Raw genomic sequence first — 25,273 nt, forward strand, 5'->3', positions numbered from 1 at the left:
TTAAAAATATATGTGCACATCCCGGCAGAAAAATTGCATAAATTGCCACAGCCAGCGCGTAAAAAACGAGCATCTGGAGTGGAGCATCCCAAACAAAAGTCGACACACTGTGATTTGGGAGCCTACCAAGCGGCAGCTGCTCCTGATTCTGATTCCGAATCCGATCCCGATCCGAAGCCCGTTCCCTGACTGCCCCTTTGAAGCTTTGATAAAGCGCTGGCCAGATTCACGTGCTGATTGGACCGTACTTTACACCTTAAATTGTTAATGACCCGCGAGGGGACCTTTTGGCCCGGCTACAATCGCTGTGCTATGCACTTGAAAGGACGACTGAGCATTGACCGTGCAAATGCAAACGACTTCCGCTGTTGTCTAAAAACTTTTCAGTCCCACATCTCGTCTAGTGCGGTCTCAACCATTGCCTGCTTCGTTTTTATTATAATAACAGGCCATTGCGGCATTTTGATGCGGCAGTATGCACTGCTCCCCACTTGCCCACTTGGCCACTTTCCCCATCCTGTGGCTTTAATTTTTCATCACTTTCGAGGTTAGTTTGCAGAAAAACTTTCCGCTGTCATTGACCGCCTGCTTCCACACTCCCAGAAGGCCAGGCTAGTTCAAGCGCCTAGACTAGAGCCCGCCACGCCCCCGTCGTCTGGGCGCAGGTCCTGTCTCCGCCCGTGTGTCCTTCAGCCCACTCTGCACCGTCCAGTGCAGTCCAGTCGAGGCGAGACTCGGAGCTCGGAGCTCAAAGCTCGAAGTTGGAGGGGCGGGAGTCGAAAGTCGAGAGTCTAGTTCACTGTCTATTGGCCGGTCGTTATTGCTTTCGACTGGTTCTGGTTCTGGTTTATCGCTGCTGCCAGCCATGGAAATACTCGTAAATTTGCGAGCATTTTTCCAAAACCTCAACTGACCTCCGCTCCCACTCTTTGGGCTGTGGGGATCCCCAGAAAGTGCTTTAAATTTGTATAAATATAAAGAGGGGAATAGTGAGGGGCCATGAGATATGGATAGAGTAGGAGCCGGCACGTTTTGGTTTTTGCAACTGCTTCTTCTGCTGCTACTAAATTCATTCATAATGGGTTTTTGCCCCATTTCGGCGTAGCTGCAGCACCCCTTTGCCAGCCCTATATAGTGTATATAAATTTAACGTTTTTACGCAAACTGAAATTTATTATGGCGCAGCATAGTAATTTATACTTTATGCCTGCTAAGTACGGGCCACTCTGCTGCTCCTTTCCTTGGCGCCCGTTGAACGGGTATGTGGCATATCCTTTATCCCGCAGTTTTCACGCACAATTTTAATTTTGTCTGCAGCGGAAGAGGAGGAGGAGGAGGAGGAGGAGGAGGAGAGCGGTAAGGGAGGCGGAATATTGGCCATATCCATTCGATCTACGTTTCGACTGCCATTTTTTGTGACGCAACAAATTGCCTTCGTGTTCCGCTTGGCACTTAACTTGCCAGACATATATATGCTATATATGGCCTGCGAGTGAGTGTGTGCGAGTGTGCGAGTGTGCATATATCAGCATACATGCATTTGGCTATGGCTATGGCTCTGGCTTTGGGTTTGACTTTGGCCATAGGTAAGCGCCGTGGCCGATTCGGTCCTCGTACGTGAATTAAAGTCCGGCAGTTGTTTTTCTGCTGCTGCTGTTGCTGTGGCTGTGGCTGTTGCTGCATTTATAGACCAGGCAATAACCATTTGGCAACTAGAAATTGGCATTTTATGTTGGCCTGTCTGGCCCGTCTTCCCGTGTGCCCCGCTCCGTGCCTGTGTGTATCCTTTGATTTTTGAATGCAGATTGTTGCGGGATTTATTGATATTGAGTGCGATGGAAACGAACGACCCAAGGGGTTGGGGTTTTTTGGGCAAAATACCTCAAATTTCGGGGCACTCGGCACGATGCCGAAAATGTTGGGTAAAGGTGCCTGCACTTTACTTCTTAGGCGACTTAATTAGGCGCAGGGATACGGGTTAAGTTTTCCCCTGTCTGGGCTCCTGAATTTCTTAAAGCATACTTTCAGATGCGCATACGAAATTTACTTTGAATCCTTCTCGTCTTGGCCCGGCCTGGCCTCCTCACGAAAATATGCAGCGAAGTCATGCAGAATATTAACAAAACAATGTTTGCCTGCGTCCCCGGCATCCTTCGCATCCTTCGTCCTTTCTGGTGGCATTTATATGCTGCATAATTATGAGGCAGGCATGTGCATGGCTGGTGGGGTGGGGTGGGGTGGGGTGGTGTGCCTGCATAATTTATATGTTTTTAATGATTTCGCCCTTCGCAAACAATTTTTAATGATTTTCAGTCGGCAACATTGCATTGCTTGTGCCACAAGATTTGCCGCTGTGGCATCTATGCTGGGTGCTGGGTGCTGGGTGCTGGGTGTTGTGTGTATAATTAAAATTGCAATGCACACGGACCGTATGTGGGAGAGTGACTCGGCTTTTGTTTGTGTCTGATTATCCCCCGCCTCGCGTAAATATGTTAATTAAAATAATGTTACCCGGCTGCACAAAACAAGCCAATGCCAAGCAAATGGCTTAGAATAGACTGGCACACAGAAGAGCGGGCCAGTGGGGCGAGTTCCCTCCAGGCTCGCTTTGTCGCCATTTTGCATTTACATGCCACGCTCGACGCCTTTCAATAGGCTTCCCCCGTCACATTACGTATACGCAACCGAGCTGCAAGGAGCGCCTGGCCGCCGCTCAGAATGTAAACAAGCGGCAGCTTCAGCTTCAGCATCAGCAACGCAACAGCAGCTGTGGGGAGTGACTTCCGTTGTGGGAAATGCCGACAGTGTCTGGGCAACGTCTTTTGTGCCTTTTCTGCTTATTCAAAATAAATGAAAAATGGAAGAGAAGGAGGAAGTGGTAAGAGGGAAAGAGCCGCTCGGGGAATGCAGCCAGCCATCGCATAATTATGAACTTGAAAATTCCTCAGGACGAGGGGATATTGCATAATTATTAAAAAAAAGAAAGCAGCGTTTACTTTCTCCGCCAGCATCTTGAGACACGTCGAGTGGTTCAATCCTTTTGGGGATCGGCTAACACGAAGCAAGCCCACTGCAATCCGAATTTAAATCCCAGCAGCACAAAATTACTCCATATGAATTTTTAATTGGAATATTTTTAGAACGTTAGTGGGAGTCAGCAGCACAAAAGCAGAGCACTGATAAATTATATATACCCAAGACTATTCCAAATTCATATTTCATTCGACAGCTTTGCCGGGTCGCTTTGGGGTCTTAAGGCTTCCAGCATCCAGCTTCCATTTCCACATCCACCCGGATGATAAGTCATTCAACTGTGTGCGACGTAGGATCTTGTGACGTGCCAGCATCCTGGCTGCCTTTTGCCGTATATTTCCCATATTTGGCTGCAACGCTCTGGTTGTTGCCCGAGGTCATTGCAATTTTGTGCTGCGACACGAAAGTGTCTGCCACTCACACTCGCACAATCGCAAACTCGCACACCCGCAAATGCATGTGGGCCCAAGTCAACCCACATCCTGCCGCTGCCACTGCTGTTGCTCCTCTTTCTGGTGTATGAAAATTCATTTCAATTAGTGAAATGGTTTTGGGATTTGTACGGCAAACCACCAACGCGTGATGGGCGGAGAGGGCGGAGGGAACACGTCACTTTGGTGGCATGCAATGAGCGAGCTGCAGCGCTTGTTGCAACTTTATTTACCTTTACGTGGGACATAACTCGTAAATAGAGATACAAGCGGGCGAACTGCATGTGTGTGTAATTTTGCGGCTTGGGATTTGCGGCAGGATTAAGAGGCATGCGAGAAACTTATGGCGAACTTTCCCGCCCCGGCGTCTTGAGGAGGCCATTGAACTGCAGGGCCCCAATTGAGGAGTGAGTGTTGGGCCGAGACCCAAAAGTATGCCAAGGCAGCAGATATTTAAATTTTAATGCGAGGGAAACGAGAACAACTTTGCTCAGCGTAAATGTGTATTTAAAACTTTTTTCGTTTGTTTGTCGCTCCTGCGGCTGCTGTTGCTGTTGCTGTTGCTGTTGCTGTTGCTGTTGCTGTTGTTGCTGTTACTGTTGATGCCGCCCCGCAGCTTGTTTAGGCAACGCAGCAAACCCGTTTTCCTATCTGGCTACATATCGCCCTGGCCCGCACTTCCCGCTTGGGCCCTGCGCAGTTATACTTAAGTTGCTCCCTCGACGACACTTTTTCGACGCTGTTTTATCAGCGGACCGGCGGCAGTGGCAAATATAACAAAATTTATGCAACTAACCAAATGTTTTTGTTTCTGCATTTTTATCGCCCCAAACGTTTGTCGAAAAAACGACTCGTGTGACTGCTGGCGACTGCTGTGCCAGAGTTTCAGTTTTTGCCCAGTTCCAAAGGGAGCTGACTTCAATGAGAATTCGCAATCTGGTGGTGGGTGAGAGAAAGTCCTTGGCGAGAGAAGAGCGTGGAAGAGCGTCTTCCAGATACCCTTATGGTAATAGCCTTGACTTCTGCCTGCTCTTTGACCCCCAAAAGTGGACCGCACACGCAACGCACACACTGGCACACTCAAACTTGGCAGCTGTATCGGTCAGAGAAATCTTACTTTCTTGAACGGGAATGGAAAAGTTTTCTGGGAGCCAGACAGAGGGCAACATATTGTCGCACTCTATAAATTATGCGCATAACCAGAGAAACCCGAGCAGAGAACCCAGGAGCATGTAAAGCAGCCACCCCCAGAAACCTTCGGTTTGTGGTATTCACTTCGGCTCGGTTTCTGTCTCAAAAGAAAGAGAAACCAACCAAGCAGAACTATTACAATGGCAAAAAGTTTAACGTTTAACTAGTCATGTGAAGGCTCTCCGTCCCCATTTGCCGCCACACAGCCATTTCCGCCCAGTTGGGTGGGTTTAAATTTACTATTATTGCTTTACCTTCTACCTTCAACCTTCTACATGTGTAATGGGCCTGGGCTGGTGGCAGGAAACCACAGCATTTTTGGGCGGGGGCAGCCTGCCACTTGGAGTCGTTCACCCAAGGTGAGCTCGGAGCTGGGAGTTTGGGGTGGCTGCTTTGCTGCCTTAGTTATGGGCCTTAAAACTTGTCACACTTGTCAGCAAAAAGTTTGCGACAAGCCGAAGATGAATCAGCCCGAGCAAAGGGGTGGCCAAAGTTTTGGGAGCTGAGTCGGGCGGAAGTGAGGTTGTTTGTTAACCCAATCATCGTCGGAATTCGGGGCAAGCTGGGATTATCGATGATGACTTCGGCCAATTATCGAACATTGTCGCGCCAACTGGCAGAGTACACGTTACACGTGATTGATAAATGAGATTTAGCTTTTGCGGCGCCTAATTGCATGCAACGTGTGCAGACGGGCAACTCTGGACTCTCCGAAGACGAGAACGAGACCGTGAACGGGAATGGGAATGGGAATGGGAATGGGGACAAGGACTCTGGGGCGCACTCAGATAATCACAAACGACATAATCACAGCAATTAGGTGCATTAGTTTATGGTCAAACAGTAGACGTACAGCAGGGACAAGTAAACTGACATTCGGACACTTGGACACTCGGACTGCTGGACAACAGGACAAATGGAGAGACGGACCAACAGGCTGGCCAATTGCCCCGCCTGGTTACGTCAGTTGGTTGGTCAGTTAGTTGGTCAGTTAGTTTGTCAGCTGGCTGAAACAGGCGACGCCCCAATTAGTTGGCCTCCACTTGCGACGCCGCCCGAGTCCGAATCTCTGCGCCTCAGATTGGCTCACAATTGACAGCTGAGTGACATTTGGGACTTAGGCCGGGCTTATATTTTTCCCCTGCAAGACGAACATCGAGTTGACATTCATTATTCAAATGTCGCACCCGCATGGCAGACATTCCGTAATCCCAGCTTAGTCTTTCATCACACAAACTGATTAGGCACAAGAGAACCTGACAACTGATGACCACAATTGCCGTTTAATTAAAGCCCAAGACCAAGCCAAAGCCGTCAGGAAATCTGGCCGAAGTACAGGGAGGACCAGTGTGAGTTGGCAAAGAAGCTGTCATAATCATTGCGTCAGCCGTTTGCTCCGGGAAGGGGTTGTTTTCCCAGCGGAGGCGGTGGTAAATACAAAGGTAGGACTTCTCTATTATTCAGTCCGTCCTCATTAAACATTGAACCAAATGCTTTTATGGGGAGTAAACTTAGGCCGCCTGGGGGAGGATAAGTTCACCTTGGGCTGATCGAAATAAAAAAACTCCAATTCATCGGCTCGTCCTACGTAACAGCACTTTGATTGATGTTCAGTGGAATGTAAATGGAAACTTCAGTACCTCCCATCTCGTAGTGGCCCAATGAAAACGTTAGATTGAGAGTTTACGCGTGTGCATCCGACAAACATGTTAAGCGATTTGCCGCAAATAATTAAAATAGTTACCCGTTATGCTTCGCTGTTCTTTTGAAACCATAATTTAAATAGCTAACATTTTAATGCGTTTGGCAGTTCTAGTTTTGTCTAGCTTAATTTGCTTATTTTGTTATTTTCCCTTGTGTTGCCTCGCAATACATTACCTAATGTTGTTCGTTCATAATTTATCTGTAATTTATTAGTTGGTTGATTGGTTTGTAATTAGCAGTGGAGGTCAGCTATTGCAGGCTGATTCGTTTTTGTGGTTGACCACCGAGTGTGCTGCATTTAAGCCCCGCTTCGATTGGCCTAATCCCTTCCATCTCGCTGGGAGGCCTGAAGCTAAGTGCATGCAATTTGTTTATTGCCAGTAAAGCGGTACCCAAAACTCTGCAGTCTCGTTTGCGTCTGACATTAATGCCTGCGAAAACAACACCCCGCCTACCTTCGCACACATTTGTTAGCCAATAAACTTTTGACCTCATTTCACCGGAGAAAAAGGCAACACACACACACACACACACACGCGCAAACTAAATGCAGGCAAGAGGGGGCGTGGCATAGAAGGGGAGCCAACAAAATATTTGTGCTGCCAACCTGGGTGAGGCTGGCTGAGCCGGCGAGATTCCGCCTGGGCAGGTTTCGAATAAATAAAATGCGACAAAAAAAGCAGGAGGAAGCCGCCGCCCGTCCGGATCATAGAGCCGGAGAAGAGAAAGCAAAAATATTTGCACTCCCCGTGGCAGTCCAATGTTATTTCTGCTCTTGTTGCTTCTATTGTTGTTGTTGTTTTCGTGGGCCGCCCACAGCAAGGATTATAAATTATAACAGCCTCACACGGTTATTTATGTCGTGTCGATGGGAAATGGGAAGTGGGAAGTGGGAAATGGGAAATGGGAAGGGGTGTCGCAACGGTCGGTGGGATATATCATCAATGCATGCGCTTAGTTGAGTGGAAATAGCTGCAAAATAAAACTATGAATTCGGGGCCTCGCTTTAAAGTGGGGCAGGCGAGATGAAAGGGCCTTAAATCGCAGCCAGCCACATAATCCATCAGCCACCACCCATCACACCACCGAACTAAGCCAGAGATCTGTTCGGAAGCTGAAGCTTTTGATTTATTTGCTTGATGGCAAATCATTAATTTGTTTCCAGAGCCAAACCAAAAAGAAAGTGGGAAAGCTTAGCATGCTTTTCAGCTGCTGTCAGATTTCGGGCGACAAACAACCACCGCACGAGCAAAAGGGCAAAAAGGCAGCCGAAAGCAGCAAATTTAAATAAAACGCAAGCCAACAAAATAATCCGACACATGCGCTGCCAAATGATTGCCCAAGTCCTCGCTCCAAACCCCGCCCTAATCCCATGTGCAATGTCTTCCCTCTTCTTTTGTGGCTTTGCCTGTGTGCTTGCGCCAAATATAAAACCGGAAAATCACTTCATTTTATTGCACCAACAGAGGCAGCCGAAAGCTGACACTTTTCCAGCCGGGGATAAAGGGCCCAATCATTAAACGAAATTGAAGGTTCTTAAATCGATTTTTTTCTTTAAGCGGATACAAAAAGGTTGTTTAGGCTAGATTAGAAACAGCGAAAAGTCCCTACTGTGCTGTCTGAATTCTCAAGCCGGAACGTTCTCTGATCGTGTTATCGATTTGCTCAACCAGGTCTATCTGATTATCCAGGTGGCACTTGACCTCCTCGTCGAATTTGTCGCTGGATTCGGGTTCAGTGGTCTTTTTTCCTTCCAGGAGGGGATCAGGAATGTCCTTTCTCTTCCAGATTCCCTTCTTGTACTCCGGGCCGTACTTGGCAATCATACGCTCCTCGAGCTCGTTTAAGCGCGCTGGCGACGTTCGAACCACGCGTTTCTGTAGGGCTCGGATAAAATAGTGAAGTTGCCCCCAAACACGAGCTCAAACCTACCTTCTTCAGCTTATACTTGTACACCGCATAGCCAAAGCTGGCCAGCAACAGGGGGCAGCCCAGAAAAAGTGCCGCATTAAGGCCGTTCAGCTCGGGATCGCCGACCACGTGGGTGACATGGACTGCTTCCAGGGCGAAGGGGGGATAGAAGAAGCGGATGACCTTGTAGGTGGCATTGGCCACTACCTGCTGCGGAAAGGGCCTCCAAACGTCTACGAAGCGCAGAGACCAGTGCGAGTCCTCGGTTGGTATAGTAAGCTCCATGGTACAAACGATTTGAAAAACAATATAAAAACAATGTAGTGCAAAAAAAGAGGCAACGTGAAATTTTAGAATCGTTCTGACTCAGGCTCAATTTGTGACTGAGAGGGCAACACTCTAGAAATGACTGATACACCAAGGGCAACTCAATTAGGTCCGGGAATCCTGGGAACCCTTTAGCCAGACATAAATCATCGCCTACTTGGGAGTCGCCGAATGGCGTCATTGATTTATTAGCAGGACAAACTCTAGATGCGCAGCAGAAATGGCCATGGAAGCTGAGGCCGAAGCGAGTGCTGAGCAAAACCAGCCAAACCATCATCAGTCACCAGGCAAACAAACACGCCGACGACCCAAAGCGCAACGGCGTCATATACAAAAAGTGCTTGCATACATTACTCTGGAACCCATGAGCCGGAATAGATATGGGATGCTGGGTGGCTGAGGAAAGGACGCGTGCTTTCAGGCAGAAACACGTACAAGAAATCATGAAATGTTGCCGCCATCATACCGAAAATTGTACGGGTAACGTGCAAGCAATCAAAGTACATGAAGGCAGGACTCGACTTTGCTTGGCTCGGCTGCGGCTGCGGCAACTACGTCGGCGCCCACACGTCTGATTTTTACTACACACGTGTGCTGATGTGACGTCGACAGGATTGCGACTGCCTACTGACAACACCAGTGGGCCCAGACCCTGGCCCTGGCTCAGACCGAGACTGAGACGGAGTCGGAGTCTAAGAGCGGGTCTGGCCGAAATGTAAAGCATAGTTGAGGCAGACGTGCCAAGCTCGACGTGGCTGTCGTAGAGTAGAGGCTGCTTTTTGCTGTTTAAGTAAGCATGCAAATGTCACATGCAGTTGTCGGCAGGATGGGGTTTGGGGGAAGCAGGGCGGAAGTGGGCGTGATAAGCACTCTCAGTTATCAACGTGGGCATGGCACGGTTTTGGGCTTGGCTTGCCTCTTCTTGGCCCTGCCACACATAAATGATGAGGAACTCGTTGCCTCGGGCTGAATTTAGTGATTTCCCCGAGCATGTGGCATACTTTTTATGCGGCTCCCACCACGTGAGCATAAGGTATTTCTGTTTATGGTTATTGATTCTGCCGACTCGAGCGGAGGTGGAGATAGTTTGAGTTATGGCCGTGGGCTGATTTGTGTCAGCAGGAAGTTTAAAAGAAATTGTTGCATACTTTCGGGCGCCCAAAGTGGATTACTCTGAGGGTTGTGGCCCGGCCCCTGATTGAATTGGTTGGGACCGGATTGGATTGGATTTGATGGGAGACTGGGTTGGATGGGAACTGGGGAGTTGCAATCAAAAGCCTGGTCTAGTGCGCCATAGTTTCGATCAAAAATTCATGGCATACCCGTGCGTTGGAGAGGTGTCAATAACACTGGCTGCTCCACTGACACTTACCGAGGAGCCCTGTCTGTCCGTACACAATTTACAATTACCGCACGCACAGACAATTTATTTTCCAGCGCTAACAAATAAGCCAAACATTTTCGTGGCCAAGGGCCAAGGGCTGTCTCGCTCCCAGGTGTATTGCAAATCAAAAAATCAGCCAGCTCTGGGCACGAACACACGCCCAGGCAATCAGTTAAATGTTTGTTGAACCCACCAGCGCCAAGGTCCTTAAGTCCTGGAGAACGCAGCACTCGAGGAGTCCCCAGGGCTTCGCGTCTCCGCTCTCGATGCGTTTCTGCCGTTTGCCGAAAATTGAGTTTGTTTGGCGCCCAGTAACCGCGGAGCGGAGCGTAGCAAAAAACCAGAAAACCGGAGCGGCAACACCAGCAGCTCTGGAGAACGATGAAGCGGCAACTTGAAAAATCGCTTGTCGCCATGCAGCATGGAGATGGGGGTGAACTCACGCGCAGACGTAGTGATTTGGCTTTTAAAAAGCAAGGAAGCCAGGAACATTCCGGAGGAGAAGTGGCAGGAATGGGCATAGCTGCCACGTAATGAAACTGACAATTTAACTCACAGTCAGCCAGTTGTTTTGGATTTCCGTCTGGGTTCGACGGCGCTGTGTGCGTGCTGAAAAATCGTGTTATCGATTTAATGCGTTGCGATACATAAGTATACCCTATGCCCCATGCCCCATGCCCCATGCCCCAGTGTGTGTTGGGTTGAAGGGTTGTGTTCGAAAAGGGTCGCTTGCCTTTGGCTTTGGCTCCCATCGTTCGCCTCTGTTTTTTGCGACTGACTGACTTTATCGTGTTTGTTTGCAAGTCTTGTCTTTTGACCGTTTCTCCCTCGGCCACCCATCCCGCTGGCCTTCTTCTTTGGCTGCACAGGCATTTGATTAATTTGCAGCAGTTTTCAATTTGGAATTGCTTTAGTTTCCTGCAGTCCCAGTCGCTCTCTCCGCTGCTTTCTCTTTAAGCCTTTGGCCCAAAAGTAAACTCCGTATGTGTGTGTGTGTGTGTGTGGGCATGTGAAACGTTGAAAGCTTCTTATGGAATGTTAAGTGATTTTTTATTGAATTTTTAAGCCCCACTTAGGCGTTGTCACTGGAAGTATCCCGAACCTTTTGCCCAAACGTATCTCACTTCCGCTCCATCCTGCTGGCTTGCCTACCAAATTAACAACCTTCTCTTGTTCTCTTTTTTTTTCCTCTTTTTAGGTACGTATACGCAATTTTATGACTTTGTCCCCTCGGGTGAGTGCGAAATATTGAACATCGGGGCAGATATGGGGGTTTTATGGGATTGAGAGATAATGATGTGCGTTAGACGGTTCACACTTTCAGCGGCAAATGAGAGCGCAAACAATGCCGCCGCCGGCAACAATGATCAAATTTAACGCGCTTTTTAAACCAAACAAAGGCAAATTGCAACACCCGCCCACCCGCTGGCACAGGCACATGCACATGCACAAATACGCATCCCCAGATGCACACATGCATACTAATTATGAGTGTGCGCCGCACATTTAAGCAAATATAAACAAAACGTTAACGACAACAAACAGAGGAGCTTCTGGCGGGTTGGGGCGCAGGGTGGTGGTGTGGATGCTGGATGCTGGATGGTGGGTGGCTCTGGGCGGAAAGAGAGATGTAAATGCTGGAGACGGAATGGTACGTGCCATTGTGGGATCCCAGAACTGGAAACTTGATGAACTGCAGCTCCGACAGCTTATCGCATCGCATCGCATCGCCTCCCGATGAATATGTGATTGCATGTGCTTATTGTTATCATCGTCGTAGCCGCTACTGCTTCAGCTATTGTGCATTACTGTGATTATTGTTATTAAAATGCAAATGAGCCATGCAGACTTGTCAAGCACCCACATTCGCCCGTTGTTCGCCATTAATGGGCGAAGGTGGAGCACGAATAACAAACATGCAAAATGCTTTAAGCAACACAGCGGACAGTCAGTCGGCATTCGAAAGGATGCACTGGTCATCGTCGCAGTTTTTGCAGCCACATAGCCAGGGCCGTGTCGACGTCATCATCAATTGCCGGTTGACTGCCCATTAACATAATTTCAATTTGCATAAAGTGGCGTTAAATATTACATTTTGGACAGCTGCCGCCTGCGATGACTGACAGCGCGGCTGCTTGTGGAGGGGGCTGTGGCAGGTTCATTGAGCTAATTGCAGGTGCGAATGTGTCGCAATGAGCATTGCACGGTTGCACTGTTGCACGGTTGCACGGTTGCACGCCCCACCAGACACGCAAGGCGGCGAGGGGAGTGGCCTTTTGGCTTTGTTTGATGTTTAATTTAGATTGAATTTCTGCATAAATTATGGCGCACAAAAATGATTTCAAAATTATTGCTGGTTTGTTTGCGGTCAATTTGGACTGCAACTATTGCATAATTTGAGGCTTCGGGCCAATTAAACGAAGTCCGCACACGCAAGCATTCAGCATTCAGCATTTAGCATTCAGCATTCGAGTATTCAGCATTCGAGCATTCAACATTTATGGGCTGAATTTTTTATTGTTGCCGAGCTCAAAGCGTTGCGTTGGGGGGCGCGCATCCATTTAAGACCAGCTCCAGGCCGACCCAGTTGCCACACCGAACTCCTTTCCAGGCAATTTCCCCAAAACGTCGACTGCCATGGCTGTCTAATGTGCATTTCCCCGCCGCTCCCCACCAACTGACACTTCACACGCTCAACGATTTTTGATTTGGCAGCTCGTTTGCCAAAATGCAGCAGTGGCGGCAACAAAACTGAAACGATTCAGCCAGCCGCCCACGCCAAGTCGCTCGCTTAGCGCATTTGCAAGTGATTTTATGCATATTTCATGGCATACTTTTGCGCGCTATTAGCAGCTCCGAGCGCAGCCTCAGCAGCTCCAGCTCTCAAGTCGGATTATTCATTTATTATTTCGACTATTTCGAACTGAAAGCCTTTCAATGGGGCGGCTGGCAAATTGCGTGAACGCTGAATGAGGCATCGTAGCGGCAAGGCCACCATCGTTATTATCGAAACTTTGAAGTATTTCCAACTCGATTACCATAACCCAACTAAGACTGGTAATCAAATTTACCCATTTGACACTAAACTTGGAACGGAACGGGGTGGGATGGGGGCTGGCGGTTGCTTAGGCAGAGTTTGCTGGGCCCTAAATTGAGTTAGACAATTAGAAATTGTGCGTCTGCATTCAATACGCCAGTGAGGCGCCCTCAGGCATGTCATAAACTTTGGCCTATTTCCATTCGACATCTATGGCGGCAGTCTGAGAGCCAGATCTTCGGCAACGCATTAAGCGCATGCTTCTGCATAAAACGCTCTGGCATCGAAAATACCCATAGCCTTAGCCAAGTTAAGACCGCAAAGGCTTTGCCAATGAGAGACCCGAAATGTGGCCGGGTTGGACTGTGTCTTCGCTTCTGACATTTTCACAGGCAAATTGCAGGATCTTGCTGAGTTTATAAGCATATTTTGGTAGTTTGAACAGCCAATGTATTAGTAGAGGATATGCAGGCCGTAAGCTCAAAGTCTTAGGACTTTAGCAAGGCTATGCTGTGAGTCTCGACTCTATCAAGTAAAAATGCTAGAATTGTTGCGTCGTCCGGTCAACAGCCGCTCTCGATTTTGAACCAGAAAGCCATGCAAATAGGCCATAAATTCATATTTTATTGCCTTGGCCAACAGTCTCCTCTGGCAATTCTGATGGCCATGACTCTCTGCCGTCTTTCCCCTCGCTCCATGAGCAGTCCAAACTCATGCCAAACATTTGGGAGCTGCATGCACATACTTTGGGGCTCAACTCAGGCCAAAGGAGGAGTCGGGCCGCAATGGGAATGTGTTTGTTGACAATAGACTTTTGGCATTATGTGCATTATGTGATTGCATACTTTCAGGTGACTGGCCGAAATGCCAAAGAACACATCCTAAGCATATTCACACTCTGCACAAATCAATTTGCAGTAATAAACACAGTTTTTGGGAAAGACCTACTTAAATAGCAATCCTAACAGACATAAATTTCCTTTGTAAAATCAAACAGAGCTTAATGCAGTTACTATTACTACTATTATCACAAGCAGTTGCAGTCTAGTCTTCCCGAAAAAGAAACTTATTACAAAAGTATCCAGCTTCTTTTAGTGTCTAGCTAGTTCGTCTCTACTCAGGAGGGTAAAAAAGTAAAATTGGGATCTTTCTTTCTCGCCCCGGAGAAACCAAGGCTAATAAATAATCTAAAAATTAATTAATGTCTATTTGGGCAATACATTAAATCGAAAACTGGCTATCAATTAAAGCCACGAATGCACCGTATGTGACCGCGGCTATCTACTTACCTAATTTCTATGCACATTTCATATATCATTTATATACGCACACACTGCATTTATCTCTCACTTTTATGCTTCCCCGAGGCATTTCACATGGACAAAAGGCTTTAAAATGCCGATTTCGCTTTAACAAAACAAGGCAGCACGAAAAGCGTGCCACAGATAATGCAATTTGATTATTTTTGCACTATCAACTAATTAAAATTATGGAAAATATAATAATTACTTCCCCGCTTCCAGGATCCTCCCGCTTTGAATCAGTGGCTGCCCTATAATCGGCTCAATAAATTAGAGCGATAAAAACAGCTCGGAAATGAGGCGAAAAATTGCAAAGCACACTTTTAGGCACTTTCCCCATTAATGCCGTTTAGCCCACAAAGAATGGAAATCGAATTTAAACTTTTTCAGCTCTTGCATTTTTCCATTCACGGCAGAATGAATATTTCAATGTTTATAATCAATTAAAAACTGACTTTTCGCTGTTGCAGCTTTGAATTAACTAGCAAATGATTTGACCTCACCTAGCGAATTCTCCCACACTGTGTCTCTCTCTCTCTCTCTCCCCATCTGTCTGTCTCACTCTTCTGCGAACACACAGAGCACTTAATACAATTTGCATTCCGATGTTTTTGGGTTTGCATTTTGCATAAAAGCAGAAACTCTCCATTTCCACTCCCCGTAGATCTGTTCGCTCTGTATAAATTTCAATTTGGCTTGGGAAATTCAGCATTTTGCAGCTGTCAAGGAAATTATTGTCTGCCAGGCTAAGTCCTTGATATGTTGTTGCTTTAATTAAACAACCACAAAATAGAACAAGATTTCTTCTCGGGTCTGGATTGTGAATGGTGAGTTGTGAGTTGTGTAAAATATGCATATTCCTTGTGCACTCTGTCTCTCATTAAAGTGTTAATTTTATTGACATGTGACAGCCAAACAAACAATTTGTTTGTCTCCCGGCCAAATTGTTTGACTGCCAATGTTATTTGTGGTCGCCATGGACGTTTTAAATGAATTTAATGAACGAACAACTGCACGCCCAAATGAATCTCCCTCCGAAAAGTAGTCCCTCCCTGACAGGTAGTAAGCCCAGCCCAATGGGAGTGGAAAATGGAAAGGCAAACTGTTAAAAAGAAAACATTAATCAGCGTTAAAAGTCGCATTAGCAGTAAACAAAATGAGGAGCGCCAGGGGCAAGAACAGGAAGGGATTTTTGGACAGGAGCTAGCAAATTACCGAACCGAACCGAACCGAACGGAACGGGACCAAACCCAAAAAGCAATCCAGTGCGAGTAGAACTGTCGAAACACAAAACGCAAAAGTCAAAGAAAATCGGTGAAAGCTAACGAAAAGCGAACGCAGGGCACGCGATGGTGGCGAAATGAGTGACTGGCAGTGAAAATCATTAAAAAGTCGTAAAAATCAAGGAAAATGGTAAACAACCAGCACAAAAAAGAAAACCCAAAATGGGTAGCAATCGTGGAGGATTGAGGGTTGAGGGTTGAGGGTCGAGGGGAATGCCAAGCGGAAGAAGGAGGACCCAACCGAAAATACGCACGCTTTATAATTAGAATTTAATCAAGCGCAAATCGCAACCGTTCGCAATTTTCCAGAGTGGGAAAGGAAAAGCGAAAGGAAAGCAAAGGGGTGGCGTGCTGGTGAGCTGACTGCGTGCAGCCATTGTTTAAAGTGTAATTAAAAGCGTCGTGGAAACCTTTTAGTGTGCAATGCAGGACGCAGAACGATGATATTAAATTTCCTCCTAAAACGCACAAACAACAAGGCCAGGACGGCAGGGCTTTACAGCATGCTCTTAGGCACGGCTTAAAAATAAAACTCCATTAGGCCCCGACCCGACTAACCTTTGCTGACCTTTGCCAATTGATGGAGCAGATGGGCTGGCATGGCCCAATGCCAAGAAAGGACAGCCCAAATGGGTCGAAGTTTTGCATGAGTCATCTAACAAATGATGCGGAGGGTCGTCTTTGGGTCATTCAATCTTTGCCAATTACAGTAGAGCGGTGAGTGATGGAAGGGAAAAGGCGATGCTGCGTGTGGGCCCCAACCCAGCCCCAACCATTCGATCCATCAATGTGCCGGCAAGTGGCCACCTTGATTGGTCCACATTTATTTAGACCACCAACACGTCCACACGACCTTATAACGCTAAGTGGGCCAAAAATAGCACCCCAACTATGGCAACTTTTCTGACATTCTAATTACTGGCAGCAAAGGCAGCAAAGGCAGCAACGGCAACGGGACACGACTCACGGCATAAACTTTAGCCATAAACAAATTTTAATGGAGCAATTATAAGCAGCGTCTGGAAAAGCCACGCAACAAACTGGCAAAGAAAAACTGCGCAATTTTCATAACTAAAAGTCAAACTATTTTTGCACACTCCTTTTTGGCGGAAGGGGGCGAAAAACGGTACGGATTGGGGATCGCACGTCAAATGCAAATGTGTAACACTTGGAGCCACGCACGGGCGGCACACGAACAGGGGAACTCTGATGACGCATGCAAGTGTAAAAATGCCGTTAAACGTCTTTAAAATGCCACCCCACCCGGCCAAACATGCCGCCTCATTGACATGCAGTCCGGCCAAACGGGGGAGCGGGTTCTTGGGGGTCTTTTCATGCTTATCGGCGTACGAAATCAGCAAACAGCCAGCTGAGAAATATCTTTATAAATACCCTGCCTGCCCAGTCATTCATGCAGTGACTCATAGAACAGTTAACCCCTTGTTCAACTCGTGGCCCATCAAAAAAATAAATCAGGGGGCTCGGCAGAGAACTGCGGCCTTTTGTCTATGCCAGGAGCTTTTTCTATGCGCACTGTTTGCTTTGCCTAGGCATTTTTCTATGCCAAGCCCCAGACAGACACGCCCACAAAACCCAACGCCCACCAGCCCAACGCCCACCGGCCTGCGCTTCGGCAATCTATTAAATGTTGTCATTGTGTTTGCTCTTTAGGCAGCAGACAATGGAGAGGAGCAACAAAACGACGGCAGCAAAAAATGAAACTGCTGAAGTGATTAAAAATAGTAGTTGCCAACTCCACACCCGTCCCCCCGCCCCCCACACGATGTAAAACTGAAGAGTGTAAACCGGAATGCACTTTTTCAAGGCACATTCTGTGCGTGTTTGCTTTTTGCGAGGCAGCGAGGCAGCGAGGCAGTCCCTTGTTCGCTGGACCGACCATCGCTGCAAATCGATCACGTCTACGGGGCGTTAATGGATTTCTGGACTAGACAAAAGTTTATTGAACTTATAGTCGCCGATGGACGCGGATTAAATTTGTCTGTGCGGTGAATACTCGCTTTCCCGGGGGATTTTCCCATATGGAAAGCGGAGCGAACCCATCTCAACTTCGGGCCCATCAAAGTCAAATCTTGGACTAATCGTTTTCTGATTTCGTACCCAAGCCAAGGAGTTCTCTGGGGAAGTGGGCGGGGCATCTAGATAGTCCGCTTTGGCGCTGAGTAATAAACGCCTATCTGGTCGACAAACAAGCCGCCCGCGACAGCGACCTTTGGTCCCAGTTCCCAGGGTCGACCCTTTTCGCTGAAGTAACTTTGAATAATGTCGTTTTAATTACCGCAACACTCAAATCACAAGGAAACGCGCAAATAAATAAATAACGTGCCGCAGGAAAAAAATCCATTTTAATTAAACTCGTCGAAAGAAACGCGCAGAACGTGAAAAAATGCCTCCTAATTACTTTTGTGTGTGGTCGCGGAAGCCCAACTCAAACTGGAGCTGAAAACAAAATTGAAATTACTTAAAGCGGAGTGGAGCGAAGATTTATTACCGCAGAATGCTGAATTTTTTTTAGCACTCGGATAATTTGGCAAGCGTTGTTGGGTTGGCTATGTTCTCGCCTTCTTCGGCGCTTGTCCTTCGTCTCAGCTGTCGTCAATTTGATTTGCCGGTTGCCGGCTGCCGGTTGCCTTGGCTCCGTTCTAATTATACAAAGGCAACAGAAAGCGCTGTCTCTGGGCCACCTCCACCACCCATCCGGCAATCCGGCAATCCAATGAGCCGCTAAGCCGACATCGGGGGCTCTGATTAAAAGGCCATTTTTTTTCTCCTCAGCCCAGCGAGCCCACAAAAGTATGCTACCCAAACGCGATTCCAGCTCAGGCAGTCGGCTAATTGGCTGCCATTTTAGAGGACCGGGCCCCGTGAAACGATTTGTAATTGAATTGGATTGATTTAGTGGCAGGGCAGGTTGGATTCTTGGCGGCCTTCTTCACGTGGAGTGCGTGGCGGACAGGTGCTAACAGAGCAGACGTCCCGCTAATGAATTCCTCCCCCCCCCCCCACAACCTGATGATTGAATGTAAGCCGACTCTTGGGGTGGATTTTAAACCGAAATCCCTATCGCTCAGCGACTAATTCAATCCGCCCGCGACTCGCACGCTACAGTTCACAAGCAATTACATTTCCATATGTGTTATCATCATTTTCAATTAACTTCCGGCTGCAGCAGGACCAAGCCGCTGCCGAATTCTAAAGCTCGTTGGCCCGCATTTAGCATTAATGAAATGTCCAGTGAATGGCGCTTTTTTGCCCTCCTCCGGGTGGTTTTGTTGTTCGTGGCTCAGAGCATTACCAATGCATTTGGCCGTGGGCTATGTGTCGGCATAACGGCTGGTAGAGCGACGAACGTGGAGTGGGTAGCACAGTTTGGTCGCCGCACATCATTTTTATTGCATATCGAAAATTGTCAAAATTGTCAGCCGCCTCCTCCTCCATCCGATTCCTCCGCTTTAACCATGCATTCATTGATGTATGCGGTTGAACCCGCCCCGTTTCTCCCTGCTATCATTGCAAAATTTCATTTCCGGCCAGGAGTGACAGGTAATGTGCCTGTACCCCGTACCCCAACCAGTCCAAACCACCCACTTCTCCTGCGTGTCGGTGTTTTTGACAATTTCTCATGTTTCAATTTTTCATTATGTGCCGCGGCAGCCTTTGTTGCTGCCCATCCGCAGGCTTCGAAATTATTTACGCACAATGCTGGTGGGCGTGGCAGCATTATGCCCCCACACACACACACACAAGGACACACCCGCAGAAAACGAACCGCAAAATGCAAAATTCCGATCGGTTTTATAGAATGCAATAGTCGATGCCGCTTAACGCTTTGCAATCGGCCGAATTTCATCGATTATGTGGAGCTAAAATGTGCTGCCGCCCACAGGCCAGTGGAATTCTCCACTTTCGGGGTATTCTGCGCGAAGGAGCGAAGCTTCGACTCGCCTTGACCAAGATTCCCCTCCCCAAAAAGTTCCCGGCAAGTGAAGGAAGAGCGTGCCAGCCAAGTCGCAACCCGGCCAAGAACAACCCAAATACAAAACACAATCGAGGGGGCAAGGGGGACTTTGACTGGGCGAGGCAACTGTGCGTTAATGACAGAATAAAACGAAATCCAAACATAAATTACCCGCTTATCAATTTCATTTATCTTTTGGATTTCGCTCTGCTCTCTGCAAGAGTTTCGTTTCTTTTCGTTTCGTTTCATTTCGTTTTCATTTTGATGGTTTTGTAATTGAGTAATAAACTTTGGTATCGTTTCGTTAAAGTTCCTTCGACTTTGGCCAATTTCCCCAATAAATTTTCGCAACTTTTCTTTGCCGCTCCTTTGGGCGCTGCCTCTGCGTTGGCTACTGCTCCTGGTCATTGCTTATACTCCTTTGCGATAAGAGCGCGAAAGTTTGGTCCCGGCATCATTATACTCACTCGCTTTGGAGCAACAAACGGTTGTACTGGCGTTTATTGTCTTCGACGCCTCCGATAAGTGACCATAAAATGTGCCATTATCAAAGTATATACTTTTGAGTGTTTCGTTTCGATTTGGTAATGAGTTTCCCTGGAATGGGGAAGGGAAAAGCCCCTCCCAGCAGTGCACTCCATTTATCAAGAACCCATGCTCCCAAAATCCGTTTTTTTCCATTTTAAACTTTGAGGCAATTCGAGCGCAATCCATCAAGGTGACACGCGCAACCCCCAAATTCGGAATGCAACCCCCACAGTTGCTCATCCGCCACCTTTTTGCCCTATATCCCCCTATCCCCCTATCCACCCTCGCTTGCGAGTGCATATCTCCATAAACAGAGCAATTTATTTCAATCAAATTTTAAATGTGCAAATAAATCTTGAAGAGCTGGTCGAAAAAATGGCTTGAACAGCATCTCCAGAGCGCATTAAGCTTAGCTCGGAGCTTCGGAGCCCCGTCGACCGGAAATGGCCCGCCTATCAGATGAGCAAATCAAAATATTGTCGGTCATTGTCGCTCGATGGCGATGGCGATGGGCATGTCGTTTGCCGCTGTCGCAGTGCGCCTAAAATGACACACAATAAATTTTTATTTGCCGCTTTATTAAATTTTATTTGCCCTCGGTTGTGGCCGCCGAACTATGCCATCATCTGTCCAACCTTCTGTCTGCCAATCGTCTGGTCATACACACAAACGCACACCCACACCCACATCCACATCAACATCCGCAGGCTCTTTCTGCCCGATAACTACGGCCTGAGTGAGTGGGCGCGGGAAGGGGCGTGGCTCGTCGCGGAAAAAGGCAAATTCATCAATTACTTAATATAATTACTTTTGGCTTTCGGATTATGCAGACACATATACACACACACACACACACACACACACACACACACACACAGATACACACACGGAAAGCAAAGCGAGGACCAACATTAATACTTAATATAATAAATTGTAGCCAGTCGGTGGGCAATGGCATCCAATCCCGGCCAGAGCCACCCTTGTGGCCATCTTCCATCTCCCAGTGCCCAATCCCAATGCCCCTTTTATTGCATATTTTTTGGACGGAAAAACAGGACCCAAACAGGGAGCCACAGAAGGCTGCGTCTGACTTCTGGGTACTGAGACTGCTTCTCCTGCTCCTGCTTCTCCTGCTCCTGCTGCTCCTGCTGCTCCTGCTGCCGTTATCCTGCCGGGAACTGCAACTCCATACACGCAATTACCAGTAGCTCTGATGAAATTAACAGCGCCGAGTGGACGCGGAGTGCGGTGGGGGGCACTTTGGAGGGGAAACATTTCGGGGAATCCGTGGACAACTCGGGCAGCCTGTTTGCCGTTTTAATGGCTTTTAAAGTGCAGCAGCGGAGCAGGGGCTTAGTTCGTGGCGAACATGCCATGATCGTAATAAATAAGTTCACAAGAAAATGTGGCAGTGGCGTGGGTTGGGGGGTAGAAAGAGGTTGAAGAGAGGTAGAAAGAGGTAGAAAAAGGGCAGTCACGCTGTTGACTTTGAGAATGATTGCGTATGCCATGTTTGCAAAAGCTACGAATGGAGCAAAATGCAAATTGAAATGCTATAAAATCCCTTTTTTTTTTTGGTCACTAGTCTCCGAGCCTTAAAGCATCCGAATGGTAATTAAATTCATCCGTACTCATAAAACTTTTCGATTCTCTTCTCCTTTCAGGTACTGTATGATACGGGTTTAAGGAGGCAAACTTTAAAGACTTCGCCAACGTGTGAGTGGATCAAATCAGCAAGCAATTTAATGTCCATTAAAATCGGAATTGCTAATCCGAATTAGTGTTCCCGATATTAGTATTAATATATGCCAACACTTTGGCTTCTTGGTTATCGGCCAATAAATGCGCCATTTTATGGGCCGGCATAAATTGCCATAATTTTATCGTTTGTCAGTTAATAATTTTACATTAATTTATTGAAGCCCATAACTCCGTGGCCACCGGCTCAAAGGCAACTCGACTGGCCATCAACTTTACATCCTACCACAATTAAAGGGCTTTTGGGGTTAGAGCGGTGAACGCCGGTTGTAGGCCTAAAAAAAATCAAATTGTAATATAATTAATTCGCCTGACAATTAGAGCCGGTCATAGAAAAATTATTAATTTCATAATGTCAAATCCATTTCGGCTTTGGATGCTCTTATAGCCGTTGTTGTTGCGCATATTTAATGGCCATTGTTGCACGCAATTAAAACAATTAAATGCCATAAAAATGGCCAAATAGCAACAACAATGGGCCCTCATAAATAATGGCAGTTTTAGTGAAAAACAGGAAGAAAAAACACGAATTATGACAATTATTGGCAATAATATTAAAGCAATATTAATTGACACGCCAAAGCCCAGGGAAATGTTAATGACAATTTTAATCACACTTAATCTATTTACGCTCCCCTACAGAACGGCAAAATAGGGCTGAGCCTCAGAAGGCATAAGCCAAAGTCAATGTTAGAATTAACCCCAGCTTTTTTTCCTTCGTTTTCCTCTGTTTTCCTCCGTTTTCCTCCGTTTCCCGTACTCAACGCGACTCACCCAACTGAAATTGACCTCATCACACTCGCCACTAGGCAGGCAATTGGCGATTTCACACACTCACTCACACACACACCGAGGCCACTGGCACTGGCACTGAGATTTGCCGAGTTTTTCCTTTCGATTTTCCTCACAATCACCACGACTCGTTGTCGCCGTCGGTTTAACTTTATTAAATATAATGGCAAACCAATTTTTTCGCTATGATTTTTATTAGTGCACCGTTTATGGATGGAAAAAGCGCAATGCTCTGTTGCGCCAGCCGCGCTGTTATTTTAATGCAGGTATTTCAGTCACAAGCCAGAGAGCAAATAAAATATGCAGCGGAACAGGCCATGGTTCATTAAGTATGCGCCATGTGGCCGTCCAAACAAACGAGTGCGCTCGAAAGTATGCAATTGAATTTAAATATTGCAAGTGCATGTTCTGGCCGTCAGGGGTTTGCGGGGATGGGGGGTATGCCGAGAGAGGGGTGGCTCCAGCAGGACTCCCGCTCAATGCTTTTTGCAGCTGTGTGCGTTAATTAACACAAACTTTATTACAAAATGTCTGCCGCGGCAAACTTTAATGGCCGCACATTGCGCCCCCATCGCGATGCATCGCCCAGCAACCCACAGACTCCGCTCACTTGTGTATATCAACATAATGAAATTATAAGCGGTTTGATTTTAATATAAATTACTTTTTATGAGACAATAATTGATGTCCGCACAGGCAGCTGCCGTTTAATGATTGTATGCCAGTCATGGATATGACGAATCCGCAGCCCAAGCGCTGCGCTTTCTGATAGTTTATTCTGCAGTATATAAAATCTTCTGCGAGCAGATCTCTTGATAGACTTTCTGCACAGACTGCCACAGATACACGGTACTAATTTCAATTAAGGCGATAAGGCTTATAATGTTTATTGACTGTAAAAAAAGGAAACCGACCTGCGATCGGAAAGTCAAGGGGAGAACACAAAAATAATGCAAATAATAACGATGATAAAATAACGCTTACAGTAATTCAAATTAAATGCATTTAAATGATAAAGGTGCACACAGAAAGCGCAAAAAAAAAACACCGAAGCCAAAAAAAAAAAAACAAAAAGTGCAAATAAACAATAACGCAAAAAAGTACGCAATAAATATGGCTGCGCTTCACAGTTCATTAAATCGAAAACAAAAGGCATTCCCAGCATTTATTTTTACCTTCGCTGCGGCCCGAATAACAACAAACAAACAAACAAATTTAAATGCGTAATTAAAATGTACACTTTTTTTTTGCGGCCTTTTATTGCACTGCATTTAATGCTGGCTTTATCGCAATTATTGTTATTAGTTTGCCAAAAGCGCGCCGCAACTCCCCTGGCTGCTTTTTCCCCCAAACCAGCGGAAAATTATGCAAGCATATCGAGCTAATTAAATTTAAAACCGGAAATGCCAAGCTGCAGACAAGAGGCGACTATCCTCCGGCCGTTAAGCACTAATTTACACGCGTCGTAATTATAAGCGAATTTCGACCCTCGAAAGAGGATCAGAGGAGCCACCAGGAGCCAGGATGCTCCTGGACAGAGCACGTAGCAAAAGGCAATGCCATGTCCTTTCGATGCCACCTCCTCACCGTGCTCCGCCCAGCTGTTTAATTGGCCCAACAATTGCACGTCAACGTAGATAAATTTTTATTTGAAAAAGTTTATTAAACATTTGCATTGCTCAGGCTCCTCACGTACCCACCGCCACCGCCTCCCCCGCCACGCCCCTCTATAAGCACTTGTGTGACGTCGTTTTGGCCATTGGCGTTTTTATTGCAAACTTTTTCACTGTAGCCTTTCGGCATTGCCATTTGTGTCCTTCTCTATTGCGCTTTCTGCTCGTTTCATTTTTCGTTTTGTTTGTGCAAATTTTTGTTATTGAAAAAGTTTGGCGTTTTTGTAGAAATTATATGCGAAACTTTTTGCTTTGTAATTACATGCAGGCAGTCGCACTGCAATGCCCATGTAAGCAGGCGTAGAAGTAAAAAGTCAAGAGGCCCGGCCAACGAAATGCTATCCCTACGTGTCCAATTACACGTGAGACCGACCGAGCTGATTGGCGACCCAAAGCGCTGGGTAGTGGGTTGGAGCACAAGTCCGCTGCCATTAAATTTAATCTGAGCTAATATTTGGCCAGGACACACAGCCGAACTCGGAACAGACAGAGCTCGAGCTACCTTACACTATTAAGCCGGGCATTAAGCGACTAACGGTAAACAAGCCACCCGCCACGCCCCCCCCCCCCCCCTCCCCTCGCTCGGCAAACAAAGGAGAACGCTCGAGAAATCTTATTTATGCTGGGAAAACTGAAACTGTTATCAAATAATTTATTCGTCTCACCTGCAACAACAAATTAAGTTTTGTTTTCCCCCCACTAGCACCGAAAAAGGCGAAGAAAAATGAAAGGACCTGGGGAGCAGGCGGCGAAAAGTCCGTGGGGCGGACAAAGGAGCATTATCCACGTGCCCCGCCACTTTCAACTCATTAACTGCCCGCCCTGGCCATTAAGAGACTTATTTTCACACTTGCATAAACCCATTTAGAGCGGGCACAAAACTGAACTGTAAAGAGCCACCCCAGACATCCAGACATCTAGACACCCCGAAGCAGCAGAAGAGT

The 25,273-nt window shown here is 47.0% G+C and overlaps 2 protein-coding genes across 2 annotated transcripts in view; one reads left to right on the forward strand and one right to left on the reverse strand.

The window, feature by feature from the left end:
• The window catches only part of LOC128259720 (teneurin-m), a 129,207-nt gene that overhangs the window by 82,562 nt on the left and 21,372 nt on the right, over positions 1-25,273 (forward strand).
• Positions 7,886-8,802, reverse strand: LOC128259739 (uncharacterized). The gene is made up of 2 exons (XM_052992289.1): positions 8,292-8,802; positions 7,886-8,236 (listed from the first exon to the last, which is right to left on the reverse strand). Exons 1-2 carry the CDS (start codon positions 8,553-8,555, stop codon positions 7,967-7,969), a joined length of 534 nt encoding a protein of 177 aa, XP_052848249.1. The 5' UTR covers positions 8,556-8,802; the 3' UTR covers positions 7,886-7,966.

Source organism: Drosophila gunungcola (assembly GCF_025200985.1).
Source record: "Drosophila gunungcola strain Sukarami chromosome 3L unlocalized genomic scaffold, Dgunungcola_SK_2 000009F, whole genome shotgun sequence".
NCBI classification, from domain to species: domain Eukaryota; kingdom Metazoa; phylum Arthropoda; class Insecta; order Diptera; family Drosophilidae; genus Drosophila; species Drosophila gunungcola.

What these genes read in the sequence shown, in the direction of transcription:
- LOC128259739 (XM_052992289.1), bottom strand. Translation starts at nt 8,555, where the DNA reads ATGGAGCTTACTATACCAACCGAGGACTCGCACTGGTCTCTGCGCTTC. An exon ending in ACAAGTATAAGCTGAAGAAG is followed by an intron (nt 8,237 to 8,291) that starts GTAGGTTTGAGC and finishes CGAGCCCTACAG; the next exon opens with AAACGCGTGGTTCGAACGTC.